General features: G+C 33.7%; 1 protein-coding gene across 3 annotated transcripts; it reads right to left on the bottom strand.

Annotated features, from left to right (window-relative positions):
- Positions 1-50: 50 nt before the first annotated feature.
- Positions 51-20,554, bottom strand: LOC133191226 (kynurenine--oxoglutarate transaminase 3-like). 3 transcript variants are annotated; one of them, XM_061326975.1, is made up of 22 exons: positions 20,367-20,554; positions 20,186-20,249; positions 19,072-19,123; positions 18,184-18,282; positions 17,847-17,996; positions 17,529-17,615; positions 16,899-17,015; positions 16,626-16,746; positions 16,102-16,268; positions 15,607-15,793; positions 15,157-15,233; positions 14,780-14,866; positions 10,775-10,873; positions 10,312-10,465; positions 9,813-9,886; positions 9,598-9,714; positions 9,305-9,425; positions 8,226-8,392; positions 7,434-7,620; positions 6,878-6,954; positions 6,710-6,796; positions 51-241 (listed from the first exon to the last, which is right to left on the bottom strand). In XM_061326975.1, the coding sequence occupies exons 1-22, from the start codon at positions 20,416-20,418 to the stop codon at positions 185-187; spliced, it is 2,400 nt and encodes a 799-aa protein (XP_061182959.1). In that variant the 5' UTR covers positions 20,419-20,554; the 3' UTR covers positions 51-184. The 3 variants fall into 3 exon arrangements, with proteins under 3 accessions (XP_061182959.1, XP_061182957.1, XP_061182958.1); XM_061326973.1 differs by lacking the exons at positions 51-241; positions 6,710-6,796; positions 6,878-6,954; ... (5 more) ...; positions 10,312-10,465; positions 10,775-10,873 and adding an exon at positions 13,972-14,326 and having other exon boundaries at positions 20,367-20,551; XM_061326974.1 differs by lacking the exons at positions 51-241; positions 6,710-6,796; positions 6,878-6,954; ... (5 more) ...; positions 10,312-10,465; positions 10,775-10,873 and adding an exon at positions 13,972-14,326 and having other exon boundaries at positions 20,186-20,255; positions 20,371-20,551.
- Between the last annotated feature and the right edge of the window lie 7,418 nt (positions 20,555-27,972).

Raw genomic sequence — 27,972 nt, 5'->3', positions numbered from 1 at the left:
GCCAAATACTTCTGATGCGTTACAGATGCGCATTTAAAAAGAGTACCGGGTATATCAAAATCGTTTATTAAAATTGCTAAACATGAAATTATGCAAATACTCAACAACATAAGCTCGAAGAAAGGTTCTCAGAAAATCAGCTATATTATACTCCATCTTCAAAGTCGTTGTAAACGTTATACGTTCACTTCAACTCCCAATTCTTCAGGACGTTCTCTGCTCTTTTTAACGTCTCCTCAGTCTGTAATGGAGGTTATAGCTATTTGAATTTTCTCACGGGCACTGGAAGTTACTGTAAATATTGAGTATGTGCATGTATAAAAAAGGTCCATGCACATTCTCAATATTTACATTAACTTCCAGTGCCCGTGGTCAGATCTACAAAAATGCACGTATTTCGATATTCTAATTATAATGTAATGGGGTGTTTAACTTTGCATATTTCGAATGACGATAGAGTAAAATAATATGCACAAAACTAAAGATATTTTCTGAACCAAAGTGTGTTTATATAGTTAAGAATATACACCATTTCAGTTATTCTGTGAGCATGAGTTTGCTCGACAATTTTTCCATTGCTAGCGCGAAAATCTACTCCTGACCAGCACCATTATGTCGATAGATGAAAAAATAATAAAGCTTATCGGAGTCTTTATTAATTAGGTCTACCCAAAGTCGTAAAAAATATTGAACCTTGACACAGTTACAAAGGTTGTTCGAAAAGTTCGTGGACAATGTCAATCCTCGTTATACTATTTTCAAGAAATTTAATATAAGTACATTATCATAATTATGTAAAAATATTTATTTTGTTGACGTGTGAAGTTTCATTCCATTCGATTCAATAGAAATCAATTTACTTTTTTTTCAAATCAACATGTTTGATAACCCCGGAGCAAACTAAACAACATTATAACGTCAAAAATATAGCGTCATGAGGTTCTCAAAATATTCTCACTTTACATTTCACGCCTTTCTCTTTCCAAGACCTTACTAACTAAACGTTTTTGGGTGAATCCGTTCTCTCACAGATCGTCCTCGTCTGATACAAAGTCCATATCATTCAAATACCGCCTGGGCCATTTACACACACATATGCATGACCCGCTTTTGAGATATTTCATGCTTCCTACAACATTTTCAGATTTTATTCTGACGTTTTCCAGAGTACAACAGAAAATTGTATCGAAAACTGCTGCTCCGTGACGTCCTATACGACGTCACCTTTTTTGCCTTTTTCTATGAGGATTACCTATCTTCAGAAATTGATTTCTTTTCCATGAAGCAAACTGTTAAGTCATAATTTGGAATATGAAAGGAATTAACAATTCTTCATTTGATCGTCTAGATTTATTTTGGTTTTGAGCCATTTTACAGAGGATATGATTAGTATATTGTTTGTAAATTACTAAATTTTGCTCCGCGAACCAATTTTCGCAGTTTTTAACTCCTAATAAGTTTGAAATAAATCAAGAAATTTCAAAAATTTTAATACAAATCATTTGAATTTATATTGTTAAAATATTGCTACCAAATTTGAATATAATATGACGTTAAATTAAAAAGATATGACAAAAGTCCACGAACTTTCCGAACAACCCTCGTGTATGGCGGTTCATCTACACCTCCGATATAATGCTTAAAAAGAGAGAAGTAAAGTATTTTAAAATGTCGTTTGTTGAAGCCGGTAGCTTTAGCTATTTATAGGATTAAAACAACGCGTAATCTTGACACAAACTCATTTTAAAGAAATAAATCCAGTGTCTATTTCACGGAGTTAAAAGAATAACACTTTCGTTGGAAGAGTGTTACTATTGGTCATTTTCAAGCCATTCGATAATAAAAATTTATGAAATATTTGTTTAGTGGCTGGTGCCTCTCAGATTGTCCTTCGAATCATGATAATTGTCATATACAGCCTTCAGATAACAGGCCCGTAGCAACGGTTTCAAAAGTGGGGGGGGGGACTCCCCCCCCCCCTCAAAAATGTGACAAGCAAAGAATAAAAGCTTATTTACTGTCCAAATCCTGCAATTTGACAGTACTCGACCTTAAAAAACAGCAAAAAAAGGGGGGGGGGCAGCATCCTAATGAAAATTTACTACAGCAAAATAATACACTCAGAAAAGGGGGGGGGGGCTCCCTGCGTTTCTACGGGCTTGGATAACCAGTTGTGGTAGAACACATTCAACACCTTTATTAGAATAACTTCGATCAGAGATGTTTTTGACGATTCCTATTCGGACACCGTGTGTTCCATTTCCAAATGTTGTTCAAAAAATTGTAAATCCTGTGATATTTTGACATTCATTTTTTAAAATAGCAACTTCACAGGACAAATTTTTAATACCAAAACTTGAAGGTTTGAGTTGTAAGTCTTCTAACTGTAATGGTTTAGATATCAGCTTGGATAGCTCAGCGGTAGAGCACCTGACTTGTGATGCAGGGGTCTTGGGTTCAATTCCCGGACCAGTCATGCATTTTCTCCCTTCCTGTTACATTTGGTGCCGTGACCAGGATGAGACAGGCGAAAGACCTGCCAGGGAAGAGCTTGGGTTGGTTAAGGAGGAGATATGTGGCGGTCAGACGGGTTCGATCGCAGGTGGCCATAGCTCAGTTGGTAGAGCATCTGACTGGAGATTCAGGGTTCTCGGTCTGGTTCGTCGCATATTACATAACGTTGTCTATGGAATTAATTCCAATCTTTATGGCCTTCCTTATGTTGGAGAAACCAAGGGTTCCTTCAACAAAGAGAATGTCGGAACATATGTTTGAAATAAATAATTGGGGTCATCAAAATCTTTATAAACATCTTAATTCCCCCGACCATTCTACTCTTTCTATCAGGGTCAGAATTTGGGGAATAAACATACTATCCCACAAATAGTCCTACTTTTCTCCATTCTGTAGACAAGGGGAATAATGCTGGATACTGGATGAAACTAGGCAATGCATTTCCATTTATTGTCCCCCGCTTTCGCGAAAGCAAGGGGACATTAAATCTCATTCGTCCGTCTGTCAGTCTGTCTGTCACAGAAACTTTAACCTTGGTCATAACTTTTGAATGAGAAGAGATAGGGCTTTCATATTTTACATGTACATTACCTGTGACAAGACCTTTCCAAATATACTATGATTTCTAACCCCTTGACCTTGAAGTTTGACCTACTTTTCAAAAATTTTATCTTTACTTATAACTTTGGATTGAGAAGAGATATGACTTTCATACTTGACATGTGTATTACCTATGACAAGACCTTTCCAAATGTACTATGGTTTTTGACCCCCTTGACCCGTGATTTTGAAGTTTGACCTACTTTTCAACATTTTTATTTTTGCTTATAACTTTTGATTGAGAATAGATAGGGCTTTCATATTTGACATGTGCATTACCAGTGAAAAGGTGTTTCTGAGCATGCTATGATTTTTTACCCCTTGACCTTCATGTTTGACCTAATCTGCAAAAATTTTAACTTTGGTGATTACTTTTGAATGACATATGATAGGGCTTTTATATTTGACAAGTGCATTTCCTGTGTCAAAATGTTTCCGAATATGCTATGATATCTGACCCCATGACCTTGACCTGCAAGTTTGACCTATTTTTCAAACAGATTATCAGTGTTGCTAACTTTTGAAGGAGCAAAGATAGGGCAATCCTATTTTACACGTGCATTACCTGTGACAATTATTTCCGAATGTACTTTCATTCATAATCCCATGACCTTGAAGTTTGACCTACTTTTCAAATATTTTAACATTGCTAAAAACTTTTGATTGGGAGAAGATAAGGCATTTACAATTGACGTGTGCATTACAAGTTTCAAGACCGTTTCGATTGCATACTCTGGCTTTTGATATTTTTTTCACATGTGCATTACTTGTGACAAGACCTTTCGGATTTTATTATGATATTTGACCTCATGACCTTGATCTTGAAGTTTGATGTAGTTTTGAGAAGCTATAATCTTTGTCATAACTGTTATTAATTCAATAATTTATATGCACAGACAAGACAGGACATACAATCAAGACAGTTACAATATGCATGCCATAAATAATGGCATCCCATCCCCTAAGACACCGAAAGCGGGGGACCACAATTCTTTGAATTTGCTTGTAGTTCCAATGATACATTTTTTTTTTCAAGTCCGCAGTGTGTCAGTGTGAATTATTATTAGACTTACAGTACACTATACGTAAGTGCAGTCATGGACTTCACTTCTGCCAAACACGCACGGTTTCATTTGATTCGCTACTTCCTTAACAAAAAAATACTATAGTAAACTATAGTTAACTATAGTTTACTATATAGTAAATCAAAGTTCCAAAGTTTTCGCCATAGTAAATCAAAGTTCCAAAGTTTTCGCCATAGTAAATCAAAGTTCCAAAGTTTTCGCCATAGTAAATCAAAGTTCCAAAGTTTCTGCCATAGTAAATCAAAGTTCCAAAGTTATCACTATAGTAAATCAAAGTTCCAAACTTTTCACAATAGTAAATCAAAGTTTCAAAGTTTTCGTCATAGTAAATCAAAGTTCCAAAGTTTTTGCCATAGTAAATCAAATTCCAAAGTTATCACTATAGTAAATCAAAGTTCCAAAGTTTTCACTATAGTAAATCAAAGTTCCAAAGTTTTCACTATAGTAAATCAAAGTTCCAAAGTTATAACTTTGATACTATAGTAAACTATAGTTTACTATAGTAAACTATAGTTTACTATAGTATTTTTTTGTTAGGGTTGCGCCAATATAGTAAACTATAGTTTACTATAGTAAACTATAGTTTACTATAGTAATTTTTTTGTTAGGGTTGCGCCAATAAACAACTAGGTCTACATTACATTCACACTAAATCTTTTTTCTGTGCCCTTGAAAATTTTATTTGGATTATTCGAAGAAACTAAAGTACTCGTAAGTCCATAAAATTGGATTCTTCATTACTAGAATACAGACTATAGTGTTTGTAATTATGGATGTTGCCCAGTTTAACTAAATGCGACCTATCTAATATATCCTTCCGTTTTCAGTAGACCTGTCCTTACGTTTAACATTCCAGTCAATGGAAGTGAGTTTGATTTATACTGGATTCCAAAACTTCAAATTAAAAATCTCAAAACTTTTCAAACATCTATAGCATCAAATCATATGACTTTTCTACGCTTTATACAACCATTCCTCGCGGTAAATTTAAGAGCAGGCTTTTTGACATAATAGAAAATTGTTTATTCGTGAAAAATGGAACTCGTAAATTTTCATACTAGTATCTTGTGATTGGGCGTCTGCAGGGTTGCTTTGTTGGAGGTCCTTCTGGTTCTGCATGCGGGTGCTCTAAGGTTGGTGTTTGGGGGAAGCTGCAGTTCCTCATTGAAATATCTATGTAGTCTTTGGAGACCAGGTCTTCCAACAAATTGTTTGAATTTCGATGGGCACTAATTCTGCTTCTTTGTTGGCCAAGCTGTTTCTGTATTCCTATGAAACAGAATTTATCCAAAAAATTCTTCTTGAGAAGAAGAAAACTCTTGCTGTGGCCTCCAACTCGAATTTAGATATAACGACGACGTTTTATCAATAATTTATTAACAATAGTTATTTTCCTTCACATGTCGACTCGAGATATCCCAGTGAACTCGAAATAAAAGACACTACAGAATCTGTCCCATCTGTTTCATGTTTGGATGTTTTGCTGACTGTAAACATTATTGGCCAACTAGTGACTGGACTTACAAGCTGGATGGCCGCAGCTTTTACATCGTCGGCTTTCCTTGTTTGTAAAACGATGTTCCAGCATCTCCTGCGTGTGGTGTTTGTGTCTCCCGACTGGTTCAGTGCGCGGGAGCGTGATCTGGGTGCGATCGATTTTTTGGACAGGGGCGGGCGGCAGGTGGGTTCATGTTGCGGTTGTTTCGGTAGCCCCTTTTGGGGTCGGCCTTTCGCGGGTTCTGCATTGTGGTGGCCTTGTTTGTAGATGCCACCTGTCGTTGGATCGTGTTTTGCTTGTCATGTTTCGTACCATTTGTTAAGTCGTTGCTTTTGTGCTGAATTTGACTAGGGAGTGCTCCGTTTGCCTGATCAATATATGATGTAAATTTTGCATTACCTCGACCTAGTAAATTCAAAATTTACATGATAAATACATGGCTCATGGCGGGTGTGGCCGATCGGGTCGGCTGGGGAGGGGGGGGGGGGCTTGCTTCTCCTGGGCGCCTGGTCCCGCCTCTGGTGTTTCCGGAGGTCCTTGTTTTTGCCCTATTAGTAATTCATTCTGTTTAGTGGATTTATGAGATTGATCACTGTTGGTTATCGTCACCTTTAACCTTACAAACTCTTGTAAAGCATGCTTGAATTGCAATCGTCGATGTTCTCGAAAATGATATATATATATATATATATATTCAAATCACAATGTCAAAAAATACGTAAAATAACGAACTCTGTCACTTTTACCAAGTACCAAAATTGAGCATTACGCTAAATGTGCACATAAAAAAAAATTCCCGCAAGCTAATATTCTTAAACCCGTCCGTTATGATGAAAGAGGGAACCTATCCTTAATTGTGAACCTGCATACTAACAAGAAGGTAAACACCTCACCAAACAATTATACTTAAACCTATAACTGGTATTTCAATGGTGTAATCTGCAAATAACTTTTACGAATAGTGTTATAAGTGTGTATTTTATGTATCAAGTTGTCTAGACAGTTTTCTTACCTTTGCAAAACAAATACGAACATATTTATCTCCAAGATTTCTATGTTCCTGACAGTAAAATATAGACAGTGGAATGACGGTGAGCTTCTACAAATAAAATTCTCCGAAATACAATAATCTATTTAAAAGATACATTATTATTCTCAATCTGTTAAAATGGGGGTTTACCTTTTCTTTAATGGCCCACTTGACGAATTTTATATCGAAAGCTTCCCCATTTGATTCTTCACTGTTGATGCTGGTCTCTATGAAAACCAATTTACTTTATTGACAAGTGTCATGCATTGTACACAGTAATTAACATTATTTTTAGCATAATAGATTAAATATTGTAAATTACTTTTTATCAGTGAGAACTATATTTTATCCTTATTACGCGACCGTCTGCTCGCTGAGATTTCAACCTCGCGTATATTTGTACATGTATACATAATAAAAAGATTATAAAACAATAATAACCAAAGTTGATGAAAATGTTTTCTCACTTATAAATACCAATTAACTATCTCGCAAAAATTAGTTGATCTACAGTTGACTATTGCATTAAAAGACTAGCCACTGAGTGCTGCAAGCATAACTTTAACTCTTTAGAACATACATATATTTTTTTTTTTTACTTCATGGCTTTTTTGTTCAAACCTACAAGGGTTTTCGAGACAATTTTGTATAATAAATTCTTCTCTAAAGTAGCTGTCTTTTTAAAGTCAGACATGTAAATCCTTGCCTAGTTTAGAGATATCTGCCACTATAAAGTAGCCACCCCCTGGAATCACTGGGTTTAGCGCCGCCTGGCGGAGACACTTGATCAGTTGATCTCTCTTACTCTCCATTTCCGCAGACAAAACTTTGAAATAGCTGTCTTCACTTTCCAGCCTTTGCTCTTCTTTCTCAAAAGCTATCGCAACTGCTTCCTTTAAAGGCGACAAAATTAAATACTAGTTTAGTAACTGATAAAGAGTGAATTTCTTCTTCTACATGTATATTGATATTTGCCTTGAGATTGATGTACTTTTGAAAAACTTGAACCTTGGCCATGAGCTGCCATACAAAGGCATCAGTGTTTTACAAATACATCTTGTTGGTTGTTGTCCCCCGCTTTCGCAACAGTGCGGGGACATTAAGTCTCATTCGTCTGTCTATCTGTCCGGCTGTCAGTCCAAAAAGTTGATGTTTAAAGGAAGAATACACATGTGAAATATGAAAACCCTAGTTAAAAGTTATGATCAAGGTTAAAGTTTTACAAAAGAAGGTTAAGGTTGGGTACCCAAAGAAAGATCTTGTCACAAGAAACACACAACGGACCAAACAACTATATACCCGAATCTCTGGTTACGGAGGATAAAATTGTTGAATTGCCCGAGTGCTTTCTCATTATAAAAACAGTTATATTTTAAATATACTTTCACACTTTTTTAGATGGTCTCATTTTTTAAATGTCATAAGTTTACAAAAATTCAGACAATTCCATCATCTCTCTCATTACAACGGCTTATTTCATTAAATTATTTCCAAGCACCTGCAAGACAGAAGGTCCTCCACGAATAGACAAATGATGGAAGCATTGTAGAGCATTTATTAAATGGGCAGGACCCACGGCCCATCCGGTTTTCCATCCTGTGGCGCTAAATGTCTTCCCAGCACTTCCAATGTGTATTGTTCTTTCCGCCATCCCATCCAGGGTAGCTTGAAAATAAGACAGACATTAAAGAATGTTACATTTATTTAGATCGATTTAATCTTACTGACAAATTTGAGATATATAAAAAAAGTAAAGGTATGGAACTTCTTAGATAGGTTCACAATTACGCCAATTAAATACTTATAACAAAATGACTGCATGTAATCTACAGACAATTGTATTGAAGTGCATTGTAGAGGATAAAACGAAAATACAAGTCTAATTTTAATTAGATTGACCGAAGTTCATTCCCAAATTCTTTTTACTTTCCAAGGTATGCTGAAATGAATTCAAAAATTGGCCTATTTTCCTTTACTCGAAATTAGCTTGGGCCCCTCGTTATCCGCATGTATACGGACGGTGTTTGAACTGCGGCGAACAATTGCATAGTATGTGCATAACCTGTCTACAATTCTAAATTGAATTTTTTTTACCATAGCAAGTTTAACCTTTCGACTTAAAATGATGTAAAACGTCTGCTTCAACAGCTGTACACCCTTTGTTTATTATTTTTTTAGCCTTTTGAAAATTTTAATCTGTCAAAAAATTATTACATGCATACAAATTACTCAGTACTCGAATGCGTAATATTTGAGTGCATCTTTCGAAAATGTTAAGATAAATTCAAACCTACTTGAATTTGAACAACGCTATCAGGTTTTTCAACCATTAATTTCTTTCTTCCCTTTGATTTAGTCAGAGTGTCTATTTCTGCACTCTTTTCTCTAGCGTAGATTCAAATGAAGTGCTAAGTGCATGGCTTCCGTTTGAGATTTAGCTAATAGAGGTGATCCCGTCCAAAAATGATATTTATCCCAGCAAGAATTCCTTATCTCTCTTAACAGAGAGTCAATGAAGCATAACCATTTATTTCTTTGACAATGTGAAATTATTTAATGTCTATATTTGATAAATACCCATATAAATATGTTTTCTTTTTCCGTAGATAAGCCATTGGTACACATCATCGGCGATGCATAGTGTATCGTACTTAACGCAGAGATCTGCAATGACTTGTAGTTCATCTTTATTAAAGACCTGATAAGAATAAAGATAAATTTTAGTTATTAGCTCCTTGAAGAGTACGTTGATATTAGAACCGATTTCTTTCCTACCAAGATGAACCAAAAAAAGGTTGATTACAAATTGAATTAGAAAGCAAAGTACATGGATATGAAAATATTGCCAAAAATTTGAATCAAAGTCCTACTTTTCCCAGTGGATTCATTGGTGTATTAACAACAATAGCTTTTGTTTTTGCACTGAAAGTCGATTCCAATGTCACCAAATCAAACGCCCAATCATCACTGTTTGTTGAACCAGTTTTCTAAATTGAGAAAAAGTTGATGTCGGTATGTAATGCACTTGACATACTGTACTAACGTGATTACTGAAAAATATTTATAAAGAAGGGGTTTTACGTACTGGAATTAGAGGCACGTAATTAACTGAGGCTCCAGCGAGTCGAACCATTTCCATATAAGGTTCGTAACATGGTTCTATTAGGATCACCTATAATACAACACGTATATATTGATATTGTAATAACATAAAACATTTCATGTAAAGTATTTTACTGAACCCCCTTTTATTAAGTTTTCATTACTTTAAAAATGTTGTTTTACACTAAATGTACACAAATGCAACTAATATGATAATAATAAAGTCGTCATTCTTCTATTTTCAAAGGAATTGAGACAAAATACGGTTTATATACATGACATACTCAGCAAACAGGGGGAGAGTGTCGTATGAACAGGATAACCAAAACATCCAACATATAATTATGTTTAAATGTTCTGTACATGTAACATGTGCTTGAAGTCAAGTTAGAACACTTATTCAGTATTTAAAGTATATCAAATTAATGCAAGTTCATAAAACATGTCGATTTTACTTGATATATTTATCTGTTTGACACAACTTGCCTCGTCGCCAGGACAGACTAGAGCTTGGAATGTTGTATACAGAGCATCATAGGCACCTGTTGACGTCATTATGTCGGTCATTGGATCAATATTCCTCTCTAAAAGTCTGCAATATACTTTGGACAGGACCTTAACCAGGCGTTTGTGACCCTTAGGAATAAAATCAGTATTCGTTTGTATTATTTAAAAAGGTACACCCGCCTTTAATTATGATATAGCATTTTTTTTTTATATTCAGTAGTGTTTATGCTGTTATTTGACATATGTTTTCAATTATTCATTTTTTTCATTACCATTCCATATCAGTTTGCAATGTGAGAATGTAATTTTACAATGCAAAATTGTAAATTTTAAGACTGAAGATTTAAGTTATATCACATTTAATGTTAAAAAAAATCAACAATGCAAAACAATTATGTTAACCACTATAAATCCCACGAAATCAGTACTAGTTCTTACTGCTGCCCTGGTATAATGATGAATCATATGGTCAGAATAAGTAGCCACTTCCTCCAGGGCCTGAACCACGTGATCTGATGGCGCAAAGTCGGGGAAACCCTGCAAGGCCCCAAAAATCAGAGTGTTCAAAACTGCGAAAGACATGCAGTTAGCCAAAAAGAGGAAAAACATAAAGAAAAGGTGATTGTAACTGCCATATCACTTGACATATCTTGTATCTCTAGAATTAGAGACAGGGAGGAACTGCGAAAGACAGTTAGGCAAAAGAGGATTTTTTTTAAGTGATTGGGAATTCCTAATCACTTCGACATATCTCTGGTATTGGAGATTTCAGTGTTCGAGATAACGAAGTTTAACTGTATTTTATTTATGAAATAATGATCTTTAAGAGAGAATGATTTAAACTTACCAAAGCCATGTTTAGTGCATCATTTTCAGCAGATAGGACGATGATATCCTCCCTTCATGAAATATTTTAATTTAGAATTTGGAAATTTATAAATTTGGTAATTTACATGTTATTAATTAAGAAATAAAACTCACCAAATATTTCCACACTTCCGTCCTCCGTAAACTCTCTCCATGTTAATGTGCCTGGAAGGGTTCGACATTCTGTACTTACATGTATATATGTTGTATCAGTATTAAACCGCTCAATCACTTAAAAACTCACAATATCTTTCCACAAAATTTCGGATGCAGAGTCATGTGATTTTTCAGTTACGCCTACCAACCGTTCATTGATTTTTTAGAACAATGGTATTTGATGTTGAACGGATATCTTCTGGAAAAAAAGAGTAGTTATTTTCTTTTTTTTTTTTACAATAGTGGTAAAACTAAACAACTAGATTTTTTTAGCAAATAGAAAAAAAGTATCCCGTCTATTACTAAGGTAACAAATATTTAACAATTATTTACCTAGCATAACTTGCAGGTGCCCGTGATTTTAAAAGTCACATTACAACTTATATCATCAAGAGTCCATAATTTTGAGTATATTTCGATATGGTAAAAAATACATTGCACACGGATTTAGGTCATTCCAATTCTTTTTCTTTTAGCGTCTGCTGACAGATTGGTTTTGAGATAATGAAATTTTTGAAAAAAAAATTAAACACCAGAACTTACACAAACTACAAATATTCACAACGCATTTTAAAATTCTGTACTGCGTTTGGATCAGCATTTCATTTTTTAATTTTTTTTCTTGGTTTTTAACCAGTAATTTGGATTTTTATATAAAAGTGTTTTTTTTTTTAAATTTGTTCTCAAATGTTGATGAGAAATTTATAATATTATTCTATTTTTTTTCTATTGGTTTGTGTGTGTTTTTTTTCTCGGATAGAAAGATAGGTTTTTGATTTTAAGGAATGGACGCTTTAAAAATGGAATGGCCTTATGTTTTGTTCTTGGCCAGAGTAATGGTGATTGTAATAATTTCTCAAGTTTAAACAAAATATGGGCCAAAAAATTGTTACCAAAATTATTTTTTTACAGAATTAAAAAAAAAATGTTTCATATGAAACAAAAGCGTGGGCCTTCATAGGGTGTCTAGTTTGTCGAAAAAGTGTAATGTGTGGTCATTGCAGGTCTTTCGGTAATACAGTACGTATTCATGAAATCTATATGTATCAATATACTCATAAAAATGTTTGATTTCTAAATATATTTCGTATTTGCTCGAGATACTTGCAAATAAAATTGCAATTTTCAACTTAAATATTTGTATAGAATGTCACTGTTACCGGATTAGGAGTAAGGTTGTATCAGGAAGCAATGACAAATAGCTTGAAAGACAAAGTTTTAATTTCTTTATTGTAGTTCATATATAGGCACTCCCAAGCTTAATTTAGAAAAAATATATCTACTATACTATAAACATAACCATTATGTTAATACATGTAGTATACTAAATATATTTTTAACAGTTAAACTAGGGAGTGACTATGATCTAGTAGAAGTGACTATGATCAAGTTCTACTAGAAACTGGGATAGTGACAGCGGCTCGCTGCAGTATGTCGGACAACAACAGTTTTAAAGTTCTTCGTGATTTCTATTTCTCACTGTCCCATAACATTATTGGCTTCTTGGATTTGACCTTGTATTTGGATCGCAATAAAAGGTTCAATTGAGTTTTACAGGAATAATAATAATCTAATCCTCTTCTCAATGGAATCTCTATAAACAGAAATAGGTCGTACTGAATGAACGAACGCATTGGAACTAACAAATACAGGAGATAAAACAGTACAAAAATCACAGTATTCTAAATTACTCATAACTTCATTAACTTCATAGAGAAGTTTTTATCGAATTTAAGGACGATGAAAAATCATCTCCTCTACTTATTTTTAGACATTGTCTTTTATCCAGCATCATAATCATACATAATTTTTAGTGATTCCATTAAGTATTTTTAAAATGTTTAATATTCATACAAAATTATTGTGTTAGTTGTGAGTTATTTTCTTTTCGTGGCTTGAAAGACATGTAGCAGACAAGAAAACTAGCTTAGCATGAACAATTACAATGACCTTAGATTCAGCATTTTCAGTATATTGTTAAGTATACGGTTGTTCTTGTCTGTGGTTAATTTGTAAAGTTTAGCTTTGTTTAACAGCTCAGTTACCCTGTCCTTTTAAAAGATATTACCATGAGTAAAATTTGTAACACAACAACTACATTAAGCAAACGTCATGGTCAACTATGTACTGCAAGAACAATTTCTGTATGAAGTAACATGATTTTCTATTGACGGTGGGTTTAGACAAAGAAAGGGGTCACAAGAACAATCCAAGAAAAATTTCATATAAAAAAAACCCACTCGTGTGGGGCAAATTACATGTATCATGCATATGAAAGTTAGTTTTTTCGAAGAAACTTTCACACTTAGTAATGAATTTTGCACTTCTCTTTCTGAAAACTTTCCAGAAATGGTCCTTTATTTTCCAAAACGGGTTACCCAAGGTAATTTGTAAATTAACGTCTCCCTTATTAACACATTCCTCTTCATATAGAAAGTAAATCCGTAAAAGTTTTTAAATGTAAAATTTTCAAGCATTTTGAAAGACACTTTACTTCAAATGCAAAGAACTGATGGAAGAGGGCAAACTAGAAGAAATTGTAAAAGATCAGACATGGGCTATACAATTTACACCAACCCTATAAGAAAATTTTATCATGCTGATAAGAACACTTGTATCTATGTTAGTATCCTTTTTATTCATAACAGGTGCACTAAAAACATCGACGTGCATTAATTGATTTATGTCTGAGTATAATATCTACTCAGGTAACAATTAAATCTGTTTTATCAAATCAAACAATAAATTAATCAACAATGTTGTATATGACAGGGAAAACATATAACATCAATTTGACATATTAAAACATATGAAAACCGCTTAGAAGTGTGAATGTTTTTAAACAATGCCATTCTATTTCACACCGTGGCCATTCAGAACTCCGTTATGTCCATTAGTGAGACCATTTTCGTCATTTCCACTCCAGGCTTTCAGCATCCCTCTGGCCTTCTGTAAAGTATCTTCTGTCTGTAAAAAAATTGAGATCTGCACAATAATTTTGCACCTCAACCTTTACTACACAGCAATGCGTGATAAGCAAACTTTTTAAACAACAATAAAACCGACCCATTGAAAGGGGATTATAAGCAGTCAAACCTTGTTATCTCAAACTCGATAGGACCGGAAAAAAAATCTTCCATATATTCAAAGATTCAAAATTTTGATGTTAAAATACATTAAAAAAAACAGTGATTAGGTCTTCCAACATATCCATGGTATTCGAGATATCGATGTTCGAGATACCAAAGTTCAACTGTACAAAGTTCACTTTATTAATTAACCCTATTTATTCTGTGATTTTGAAATAAGCATGAACTGGAACAGGAACAGTGTCATTTAAAAACTGCGGAAAATATTAAGATTAACAAGTTTTAAGGTAAAAAGAAACTTTTAATTGAAAAAAAGAATCGAAAATCTAACCTTTGCAAAGCAAATTCGGACGAATTTATCTCCAAAATGTCTATGTTCTTCACTGTAGAATATAGACAATGGGATGAAGGTGAGTTTCTGGAGAGAGAGAGAGAAAACAATCATGAAGAATAAATCAGGCCATAGAACCATTTTAAAGAATTACTGGTAATTTGCTAAAATTCCATTCTGTTTTCTCCTTTTGGCTTTCTGTCCACAGGATGAAGGAGGCTTTCTCTTTTCAACTTTTGTTTTCTTTTTTTATTTTGAATTTTCAATTTGCGATTTTACATTAAACAGTCATATGTATGCAGAACTAAATTGTGATTTTATAAACAATGTAAAAAATTCTAACCCCCCCCCCCCAAAAAAAAAAAACTGTTACAAACCTTTTCCTTGATGGCCCACTTGACAAACTGAGAATCGTATGCCTCCTGACTGCCGAGATCGATTCCATCTTCTGTGTCTAAGTAAACAAAGATTTAAACTTAAACCTTGATTTATAACATCCAGGAACATTATTTTGCATTCATGTTTACAAGAATTATAGTGTTAAGTGGATATTTACAAAATGAATTTTCAATAAAATATCATACTTTGAAAAATGAATTTCCTGATTTTGTAATATAAAAAAATTGGAACTCTTCTTAAAGAAATACAAAACAAGAAAAACTCTCTATAACCATAATCCCATTCTACTTAAGTTTTTTCACTAGTTATTTTATTGGTTATTTTATTCATTTTGTAGTTATCCATGGTATTCGACATGGAAATGAAGAGAAATGCGGGAAGCTCTTTCACTATAACTTCATCTGATCTGGGTATTTTGTGATAACTACCAATGGAGGAAATGTTGGCCAGAATGAAGTAGCCTCCCCCTGGTGTGATGGGCTGCAGTCCTGCGTCCTTCAGGTAAGTGGACATTTCGTCACGTTTTTGTTCCATTTGTTTGGACAGCAGAGTAAAATAGCAGTCAGGGTTTCCAAGGCGACTTTCCTCTGTCTCAAAAGCCATTGCCAAGGCTTCCTACAGTAGAGTAATACTGCTTATCAATCCTTATGTGGAAAAATTCTCACAGCCATATACTTGATTTAATTGCGCTGGCATTGTAACATTATTTATGTTTCCCACTGATATTAATACATGTACACTAATACATGTATTCCGTAATCAATAAATACAGTTTTGCATTCCTAAATGGAGTATTTCTTGAATTTTTTGTAATATTGTTTAAAATGTAAAATGCATAATGTTTTAATTTATTCCATTTTGAATAGGAATTTCAGTTGAATAGTTAATTGTGAATTAATTGCTATAAATGTGAGATACCGTACCTGAAGGACTGAGGGTGTCCCCCTGATGGCAAGATGATGGAATAAATGCATGGCGGAGATGAGATGAGCAGGGCCGACTGCCCAGCCTATCTTCCAGCCTGTGACACTGAAGGTTTTACCAGCACTACCCATTGTTATCGTTCTATCAGCCATTCCATTAAGGGTCGCTAAAAAGAGATGAAACGTGTGAAATCTGGAAACACACATTAAAACAGACCAGGAAATGCCAGGAAAGAACAATTTTCATTCATTATAAGCGTAATTTGTTATATCTTTGAAGTTCATTATATGTTTTAAACTATATGCAATGGAAATCACTTCGTTGTTAGCGTGAATTCATTCTAAGCGTGTTCGATGTAGTTGTGTTTTACTGTACATGAAAGTATTCCCACAAGATCATTTTACATGCATGTGTTATACTTTATCAGAAGTAGTTTTGATTAATTAAACATATCTTACTTTCACTGAAACGTCGAGGATAAAGAATAACTGAATAAGACAAGATAAAAAGTTTGAAACCTCACCCATTCGAACAAGCTGTCGTTTTCCGTATATCAACCATTCGTAGACTTCATCAGAGAAACAAAGAACGTCATGTTGCACACACAGATCTGCAATCTCTTGTAATTCTTTTCTAGTAAACACCTGGACACAATGTAAAATACATTTTAACTGAGGTGTTATTTTTAATTAAATAAGTTTTGATCTCTTCAATATCTCAGGAGATGAGAAATACGTAATTGGAGTAAGGTTTTACAAGTTATTTCCGCATACGGACAATGATTTAATGCACTCACCTTCCCCAGAGGGTTCATGGGGTTGTTTACAACGATGGCTTTGGTTTTGTTATTAAATGCCCCCCTCAAGGTTTCTATGTCGTATGTCCAGTCATCACTTTCATTTGAGCCTTGTTTCTGTTTTATGCAATTCAAATACTCATTTTTATTTATACCATAATGATGTCCATTTTTTTTTAGAATGTCTTATGCATATAATTTACATTCCACAGTTGATATCCTAACAAATCCTTAGAAATAAATCAAAAAACGCAAAAGACCATGATCAAGTGCTAGGAAAATGAAAATTAAATTTAAATAACATTTAGATAACTAAGTGATAAAAGAAGGTAAATATCAGTTATTATTTTTAAATTTTGCTTTCAATCGTATTGGTGTTTATACAATTTTTCAAATGCGCTAACTCGAGTTATTCAATTTTTTGTGTACAATATGTGCAAAGGCAAAAAACCTTACATAATTAATATACAGTGAATACATAAATATGAGCCCTAAAAACAACTTATAGGCAGCAATAAATGTAGTTAGAATAATCTAACTGTGTCTCGGGACAAGCCCTTCACCACCGGGTCCGTAGGACAAGATCATTTTAACGATAGAACGTTCTATCTACAATAAATGCGAACATACCGGAATTAACGGAACATAGCGCACAGTGGCCCCTGCCAGTCCGGCCACAACTTTGTACGGCTCGTAACAAGGTTCCAAAAGGATAACCTGTAAAATAAATGAATTATTCAAGTATCATTCTACACTGATTCACACCATTACTTAGCAAGAGTAAATGTTATATATATATATATATATATATATATATATATATATATATATATATATATATATATATATATATATATATATATATATATATATATATACGTTAATACAGGTAAGTACTAGTTAGTACTGTCTCATGCATATTTCCCATGGCATAACATAAAAGCCAACCTCGTCTCCGGGGTTGACCAAGGCCTGGAAAGCTGCATACATCGCTTCGTAGGCACCGATGGTTGTGACCACATTCTTCATAGGGTCCAAGGTCTGCTGAAGCTCTCGGCTGTATAGTTTGGCCAGAATTTTTACCAGTCGAGGATGACCCTTTTATATTATTATAAAATGATTAATAATATGCTTATATTAAACTTTTGTTGTACATGTATATATGTTTTAAATTACTAGTATATTTCACGTTCCTGAAGTTGTGTCTGTTTATTTTTAATACAGGTACTTTATCGAAATATACAAGTTCTTTTTTGAAAGAAAAAACAATAACAAAGTTACTCACAAGTGTCCTCGTATAATGGTGAATCATGTGATTGGATTGATTAGTCACGTGTTCAAGTGCGTTACGTATATGCTTTGGTGGAGCAAAGTCTGGAAACCCCTGCAAAGAATGAAATAATTTCCTATCTTTATTTTCAACTCCCTGATTTGTAACAGACGTCTTGAGTCATGGAATTACAAGTGACCATGAACCTTTTTCTAATTAATATATTTTTCACAGCTTGATAGTGATTCTTTTATGAATCAATAGGACTATTGTTTGAAGTACGAGCTTATGTTCTTTGGTGCTTTAAGTTTGGTTTTGTTTTATTTATACAACGGCCTTAACCTTTAAAACAAGGTATGACTCAAGCAAGAATTAAAATCATATCGAGTCTTTGTATAGCAAACAATGCAATGCAACATTTTATCATTAGTAGAATTTTTTATCTAAACGACTGCTACATATCATTTTCCTCCTTTTCTTTAGATAAAGATAAACAAAGCGGGTACAGTAATCTTGACCTCTAAAGATCAAGTTAATCACAGACCACTTAAGCAATGCAACTTTTGTTTGAAGACCACAATATTCTTTTTAGCCTTCAAGCACCACAACATTCTTCTTCGTGGTTCCAGAGATACGACCTTCAATTAATCAGCTAACTTTGACCCCCAGGTAATAAGATTAGAACGATGAAACCACACAGCTATGCAAGTACCTCATTTATGTAAGTAAGACTGAGGTTCTTGGTATGTACTAAGAATGAAGTAAATAAGACAAGGCGTAGATTGCAAAGTGGTCGAAGTTGTTCGGAGGAACAAACGAAATAATGCTCGAACAAACTGACAAATGAATTCCATAAAGCTATGTGCACTTTAAGGAGGTATTATTAGTATAATTACTACTCACCAGTGCTAAATTTAAAGCTCCACATTTGGCCGATAATTGTAAAATTTCTTCCCTGTAAACAAAAAATATGTAAAAGAAAAAATCGTTGACACCTTTTGAAAAACTATTTATTTAACATACACGTTCGACGTGCAATGATAAATTAGTTCAACGATTCAATTGTAACGATTTCTTACATTGACAAACTAATATATTTGAGTCTATATGAAAATATTCTTTTCACTTCGCTGATTTAATTTTTTTTTTAATTCACATTAGAATTACCATGCGAAGTATGGTATAGTTATAGGCACTCCGTAGGTACAAAAGCACTCTCCAACGCATCAGAATCTACTTATTGAGAGACGCAACCTTAACACAACCAATACCTTTATGACATAATTTTATGAATTATGTTGAGGGAAGAGTATATAAAAACTCATTAAGTCTATTGATATGAGAGCGCGACATAAAGCCAGAATACAAAATATAAACTTCACTTTGCATCATTATTTGAAACATGTTATGGGTGGATGCCTTCTTTTTACAAACGACCCCGTGAGACAGGTAAGAGTGGAGAAATCTGTATGAAAGATATTTTAGTGTTTGCAATTTAGAAAATTGCGTGAAAAAAATTCGTCAGTTTAACACTTGTATTCTGATATAATACTCAAACTTTATCAGTTCTTTTCCAGACCAAGATTTGATTACTCGCTTTAACTGTCAACGTCATTATGTCCAAAGGGGACAACATTTTACTTCAGTATGTCATACACAAATATAACTAAGCTCCAATATTGTTGACTTCGTTAAAAAGAAATGTTATATTTCTGATAAACAAACAGCGGATGGTAGTCGCAAAGGCTTAGAATTTTTTTTTTAATGAATTGAAATATATTGATTGCACTTCCTTTGTAAAAAAAAAATCTCTACTTAGTGCTCGATTTTTACTTTTGAGTTCTGCCAAATGCATAATGATTGGGGGCACATTCTTAAATAAATCCCACTGGATCCGCGCACTGTCGCAGTAGTTTACTACTAGGGTATACAGCACGTTAAGAATTATTTTTGATTTTGATTAAGATGTGTTATTTGTATTAAAAAAGGGAGAAAGAATGAGTGAAAGAGTACTTACCAAATATTACTCTTCTGTTCATTTATTATTCTGTTGGAAAATTTATGTTTTGTCGAATTCATTTCTTTTTCTAAAAAATTAAAAGTACAGTTAAATACTAAATCAGATCATTCAAAGGAACCTAACACAGTATGTAAAAATTATTTATTAAAAATGAATTTTATCTTTTAAAAGCCTATACTTACAATTTTAAGCTTCTTTCCTTCTGCAAGCGCTGATGCGATATGGTTCATCCAAGGCTATCCCGGAATAAAAATATCGCTCGACCTTGTTTTAAACACTATGATCATGTGATCGTCCGACCATCTCACGCTTTTTACTTAAGAAAAACTTATGAAATTTTATCTATATAATTATATTAGGTAGGAAAACAGAACAAGTGTTTGACAACTTTCTGTTGAATTTCTCAATAAAAAAAACACAAAAAACGGGAATTATAGACTATGTATATGATCTGCATGATGTAGTACGTCCAATAAATGTCACATTCCCGAGAAGTTGATGGGATATACATGCATTTAAGGTAGTATTGATGTGCCCCCTAGAACAGTTAACCCTTTTCTGCTTCATTTTTATTTTGTAAAGTGCGTTGTGGAATTTCCGATTTGAAATATGAGGTAATAATCTTCTTCAAAGTAGTTTATAAGACATCCCCTCTCTTAACCCAGTTGCTGCATTGCGTTAACTTGACTTGGATAGAATGATAATTCAAACAACTTTTCTAACATTAATATCATTTAGTAAATTTTCATTAAAACTTTTTGAAATATACAGATATTTATTACCTCTCTGTTTTTTACAATGTATATAAATGTTTAAGTATATTTAAAATTGAATTATATGGAAAGGGTGTGGTTTTAATATCTCAGCTGCACACCCCCTACTAAAGAAAAAAAAGACAGTGCCCCCTCCCCCTCCCTCGGGGATGGGCATAATATATAGCGCTTGTACATTTATACAATGTATACTTTGTATAAGGCACAAAAACAACCATGATATAATCAGGTAAATGAAATAATCTGATTTCCCTTCTAAGCCAGGGAATAATTTCAACACAAACAAGAAATTTTTATTTATTTTTATACTGTTATATAAATAGTCTTGTTCTTTAAATTGGGTGAATTGTCACGTGCACGGAATAGATTTACGGATTTTCTTTTCGATCCTCATATATAAACGTGACAGATTTTCACCTCTGTGTGGGTTCACGGCCGGTCAGCTAGTTTGAACAATTAAGCTAGGTGTAGGAACGTATGTTTAATTTTTTCTTCTCTATATTTCAAAATGTAATGCATTCGCAACATTCATGCATTTTCACAATGGGCTATATATATAACATTTCCAAGGATAGTAAACCAGAGAATATGTACATATGTCATCAGTGAAAGATTCTTCGGAATAAAATTTAAAAAGGTGTTTATTCAATCAAATAATATTGAAACCCTCTCGCTGACCTGATATTTAAAAACATCCACTCGGATATTTAGGGAAGTATTAAAACTTTGGAGAGAAAGGACCCACGGTATCACCAGGGAACTATATATACTAGTATATAGGTCCTTCTTGGTATCACACTCAGTTTTCTTAAACAAGAAAATAAAAGGATCTAAAAAAAATTTTTTGGTTGAAACTCTTTTCCATGATAAAGTGAAGAAATTTCTTACTTTAGTCTTGTCGTTCTCCTCCACCTTCAAGGCTAAAAAGCACAGAGTGAGTATTATATGAACTTATCGACACAAAACAGGGTAGGTCATTAAAGAGAGTATTGTTTTCACCAGATTATATCGTGTCTTGTCTTCATGTATAAAACCCCCTCTGTTTCTTACGTTTATTTATGTGATGAAAATGTTCACAGTTTAGGAAAGGAGGAAGTTTGAATAAGCCGTGCCTATACATGCCGGAGAAAAACGATTCTTGTGTTTATTTTTCAGGGAACGGGGAATTAACGACTTAAAGGGGGGGGGGGTCTTAAATAAAATTTTGTCTTGACTATCCTTTCTACCTTTCTAATTTGTATAGCACTTCTCAAAGAAAAAAATAAGCCCTTTTTTTCCAGACATTATTTATATTTTGTATATACATGTATATTTACAGCAATATGATTTGTACATTGTCAAGGCCTTGTGATTGCGTGTACATGTACGTTCGCAAGAGGTGCAGGCCCGTAGTTTTTCAACATCTGAAATATGAAAAAGGACATGCAGCAAGAGGACAGTGGATCAAATGTAAAATGCACACGAAAAATCTGTATATTTTATTAATAAATAGTTGAAATACACTTCTGAATTATTTAATACTAGACCAGTAGGTCTATAATGAAAATTTTATTGAGAACATTATTAAACTTATGATAATAAAAGTTAGGAAATCGAAACATTACACTAGGTGGTTTATGTTTGATATTTATGTTACTGACTGGAAATAATTCTCCAAAATAACATCCATTTATTACATTGAAAATTTTAGCTTTAATCGATTAAATTACGATTACAAGTAATCGAAAATCTCTTCGATTACAGATTACTGTCAATTACTTGAAAAAAAGTAATCATTACAATCGATTACGATTACTCGATTACGATTACGATTACTGCATAGGAAGCAATCTCAGTTTTGGGGGGGGGGGGAGGGGACAACCATACATTTTCAGATTTTTAGTGGGGGGGGGCACTATCAACTACCAAAAATTCCTTGACAAGCAAAAAAAAAAAAGGTCATCAGACGTTATTATTGAGGGGGCACAAGTATATAGTAGCTATGTTTTCTATATTATTCTATATATCGGCAAAATGAGGTGCGTAATCCCGATATTAATGTTCATGCAGTGTAAAATGGCCTTAAAACATCAGTCTCTCACTATTACTTAATTTATACTCAATTCACGTCGGTCCACTTAATATAAATGGTATGGGACGAATTTTCCAGTCGGCGGGCGGCGTTTTTACGCTGTTTATGGAGATAAAAGAAATAAAGACATGCATGCCATATGTGGTTGTGTAGATAGAGAATGGTAATAAACAGTTTGCCAGTGCATTTGCTCTGAAAGCGTAAATGACTACGATTCTTGGGAGGGGGTACTCCATGTACGGAGTTAGATACCTTGCATTATACTATTGGTTAAAAAAATATTACAGAATCAAGTGTCTGTGGTCCAAATACCAGAGTATAGTTTGTGACTCATTTTAAAGAGAGGCTATCGATACTAACTTAACATATGATATTATTGATGGTAGACTTGCTTTTCACTCCCGAATGTTTTCTAAAATGCTACATTAAACTCTCAGACATTACAGAGGCGGACCAAACAGTTGCAAGGGGTGGGGTGTTCAAGACAGAGGATCTAGAATACACAGTAGGTTGTATCCAATCGATCTAAAATATTATGTGTTTTGTTTAATACTAGGTTTTTGCTAAATATAATATTTCTAATCAATGAATACTAAATATAAAATACTTAAAACATTACAATTCTAGAAAAATTATGCAAATGTCCCAAAGAAAAAAATGGGGGGGGGGGGGGTAGTAAAACCCCGGGCCCTCCATGTTTTTCGATCCGCCAATGTATTACCACACTGTGTGTAATCCTGTTTTGTTGGCTTCATAGGAAAACATAACAAAATATGAAATAAAGGAAATATTTGTTTTGTGTGAAATAATCTTAGCTTGCAAGAGACATAAAACTACAATCAAATCGATTAATGAATCATGATGTTCACCACGCAACTGCAAATGAATTTCATGCATAGCATTTAAACAGATAAATTAATAAAAGGACAATTCAAGATGCAGAATTAACATTCCTATGACTTTTTCTCTTTTACCGCCACTAGTTCACAATATATTTTTTGATAGATATATCTAAACTGCTTGTGTGTGTGTGACGGTGTGTGTGTGTTTCGGGGGGTGGGGGTGGGGTTTGTTAGTTTTGATAAAGAGTAAGGCATCTAAAAGACATCTAAAATTGTTTAATCATTACAGAAAAATCTTAAATAAAACATGAACATGACAATTTAGTTCATTTCTTTCATTTTGCAATGGTCCTTTTATTTTCCGAAGAAATAACTTTATTTATTCTACATACATTTAAACACTTGATCAGAATTTTCCAGCTTTTCATCATCCAAATACTGAAGTCAACTTCTAAATACATTAGACTTTGGTTAGTTTAATATATTATCAGTACAAAATTAAAAATAAATTTCAAAAATTATTTCATGCCACTGGTGGATTTAAGGGGGGCGTGGGGGGCGCACGCCCCCCCCCCCCTAAAATTTTCAAAGTATGACATGACTAATATTAATAATGCCATACTTTGGATTTATAATTAATGGTCAATTAAAAAAATGGTAATTTCAGTTAATGACTAAGTATCGGTTTTCTTAAAAATCAAGTCTGAAAACCTTGCATTCCCTAGGCTATGAATATTATCTCATAATTATTCAAACCGGAAAACGTCTCCCGATTTCGTTTGAAGGGTAGACTGCACTTGTCAATTTCCTATCATGATGCAAGAAAAAATACTGCAATATTTAAAGGCTGGTCGAAGGTAAATAAATGAATTTAAAATCAGACGGTGTACGTTACAAAACCGCCCACTGATTGATGTATTTATTTATCAAATGGTGTAATTTACTTACATAGATACGAGACTTTTCATTACACACATCTCATAATCTTTCCATATAAATGGAATTTAACGTCAGGATATTGGTTAGGATGGTGTAACTTCGACCACCTGGTTAATTTCGACCGTTCATAAATACCTTAAAATAATTTGTTTATAACCCATTATAGTGTACATACATCTACATGTATTTTATGCAGAAAGAAAATGCATTTCTCATATACAAATCAATGTCGATAATAAAAGTCGAAATTTATTTCTTCACTGGAAAATTACATGCAAGAAGACACTTATATCGCCCCAAAAATTACGGACGAGTATTTTTAAACCATTGCGGGGAATTATCAGTTTATCACCTCTGAAAATATCTTGTATATATAGAAAGACACAGTGGATATTCCTGGCGTGAAATTTATCAACTATGTTTAATTTTGCAACTTAAATTCACACCTTTTTAATTTATAGTATTTAGTTTTTACAAATAAAATGCAAATCAGCTGAACAGAAATCGACCGAAGTTACCCATGCATGAATACGGCGTCAGCGGGTAACTCAGTTTGACCAATGAAAAAGACGCAATGCTATTTGTTACCAGAAAAAAATCATGACCACCGTCCGTATAAATTAAAAAAATTATTAGAATAAGTATTATGTACAAGAATACTCCATAGAAACTAGTTCTGTAACAGTGAAAAAATCATCTGTTCTGTTTACATGCGGTTTAGATGCCTGCGCATATATATACATTTGTAGCATGCCTTGACAAATCGGTAAATCAGTCTCTAGGCATCTGGTGCACTTAATGTCTTCAAATTAGGTACATTTTGAAAATTACTTCTTCTTTTTTTCTTCTTCTTTTTTTGTCAGCATTTTTTCACAATCTTTTATGTTTTACAACAGAATAATTTAAATTAATATATATATATTTTTGAATTAGAGGTTTATATTTGCACATCGATCGAAAATACCCCGTTTGCGGTCGAAGTTACCCTACACGCATATCTTGTAAATCGAACACATTTATTCTATATCATGACGAATAACACATATAATACAATGTAATCTGAGCAGTAAAAGATATTCCGAAGGAAAAAGGATCCAGTAAAAGTTGAGCGTAATACATGTAATAGGCAGTGACATACTTGAACAAATCTAAATATAAAAAAAAAAATAATAATCGGTCGAAATTACACCACGGTACTTTGAAAAACATTCTGATTTTTGTGACTTCTTGTATATCTAGGTAAAATGCTATTTTTAAAATCTGATCTTGTTTGTTCGTTGTTTTTTGGTTTGTTTGTGTGTGTGTGTGTGTGTGTGTATGTGTTTTTTCTTTTAAAAAGTGAAATATCGTAGTGTACATAACTAATCAATACCACTATTTTTGTGTCTGGTTTTACTCTAAAAATTCACGAAAACCCAGGAGCTTCCGGGGGCTTCGCCCCCTGGGCCCCCACCAGGGCTTTGCCCTGGACCCACTGGGGGCCTTAAGGCGGCCCCCAGACCCCCTGCCTGAAGTAAATTATCCACGCCCCCCCCCCTAATCACAAATCCTGTATCCGCCCATGATATCTCTCCTCATTCAAAAGTTATGACCAAGGTAAAGAATGGGTGGACTTAACTGGCCAGAAAAAATGCCGTAAATTAAAGTTTCGTAAAATGTTTATTTCTTTCCATCATATAAATCCCCCGATATCTTAACCGTGTATTCATGGTACAGATGTGAATTTAAAACGCTCTTTTCGAGGTAAACTAAATAAATATCGAAGGCATAGTGTCTGAAGATTTCTTGAATATCAATAGATAATCAGGGTCACGCGCTTTTCATCGTCTGAATACATAGTCAGCGCATGTTTGTCGGCTGTTCTTAAGAAAACTGTAGTTGTATATTGAACAAAATAATGTCATATTAAAAGGAGAATAGCCGACAAACGTGCGCTCACACTTAATTTAACAAAAAAACATGTTCAAAACAAACTTCTCGTTTCCATTGTTATGACTGAGTTAACCTTGACTTGACTTCAATTGACCTGTTAAATATTACAATTCATCACGTGATGTCCACCTGCGAGTGTACTCTTGAAAACAGTTACATTGTATTCTTCAACCTGACCTCGTTCTAAATCACGTCTTTGAGCGTGTTTGGTTGCTGTTTTCAGAATTTAGCAAATTAAATGTTTTAATTTTGCGTGTCCACATATTTTTTTAAAAAAATTTCATATTGACATCGCTGTAATATGCCATACACATATTCGAATTTCTAGAGAGAGAGAGGGAGGGAGAGAGATGTCAACAATGATGTCGATCGATAGCCCCGCCTTCTATTAATATTGATTACGTGACCTAAAAACCACTCCGGGTACATGCCAAATTCCGGAAGACGACACTAATGTATCGTTGCTTCAATTTTGATTCATGGCAACCGGGTAATCTCGGTGGAGATTCGGCTGGGCTAGATATTTGGTCTGACGCCCACCGTCAGACCAAATATTTAGCCCAGCCGAATCTCCACCGAGATTAGGCAACCGGGCATTTCTTTTGTACAAATTTTCTACCTAATATAACCATGTATACGTAACTCTTTCTATCGCTTGTAATATGTTTTGGATTCACTTCATTTACAACTTGGTAGAGTAGTCGCAAAAAGATCCAAAAGAGGGCGTTAAGTCCACCCATTCTTTTGAAAAGTAGGTCAAACTTCAAGGGCAACGTCACAGGGTCAAAAATCAAGTACATTTTGAAGGGTTTTGTCACAGGACTGGTAATGTACATGTGATGGGATCGTCATATTATACCTAAAACAGTGAAGTGTGAACTGTTTTGGATATGCAATATATAAATGGATACATTAATTAACGTTTTTTCTGCTTTAAAATATTACGTTCTATTACGGAACTAATTAATTTCTAAATTCTATTATCATAAGAGAATATAACACTATATTTTAAGGTTTATTCAATTTTTATTTTTATTTTTTTTTTTCTTTTTGTAATGCACACGTATGGTTAGAAATAAACCGAGTACAACAGTAAAAATATGAGATTTTCATGTGTTTGCAGACAGGAGAAATTTAAATTCATTTCAATGCTAGGTTCTTTTCTGCATTAATATTTTATCCATATTTGGAACTTTTTAGGCGAAAATGAGGTATTTGCAACAAATT

This window comes from Saccostrea echinata, unplaced genomic scaffold (assembly GCF_033153115.1).
Source record: "Saccostrea echinata isolate AGI-Se365-2 ecotype Australia unplaced genomic scaffold, CSIRO_AGI_Sech_v1 ptg000023l, whole genome shotgun sequence".
NCBI lineage: Eukaryota > Metazoa > Mollusca > Bivalvia > Ostreida > Ostreidae > Saccostrea > Saccostrea echinata.
Note: the sequence above shows the minus strand (reverse complement) of the source record. Positions and strands in the feature narration are given on the sequence as shown.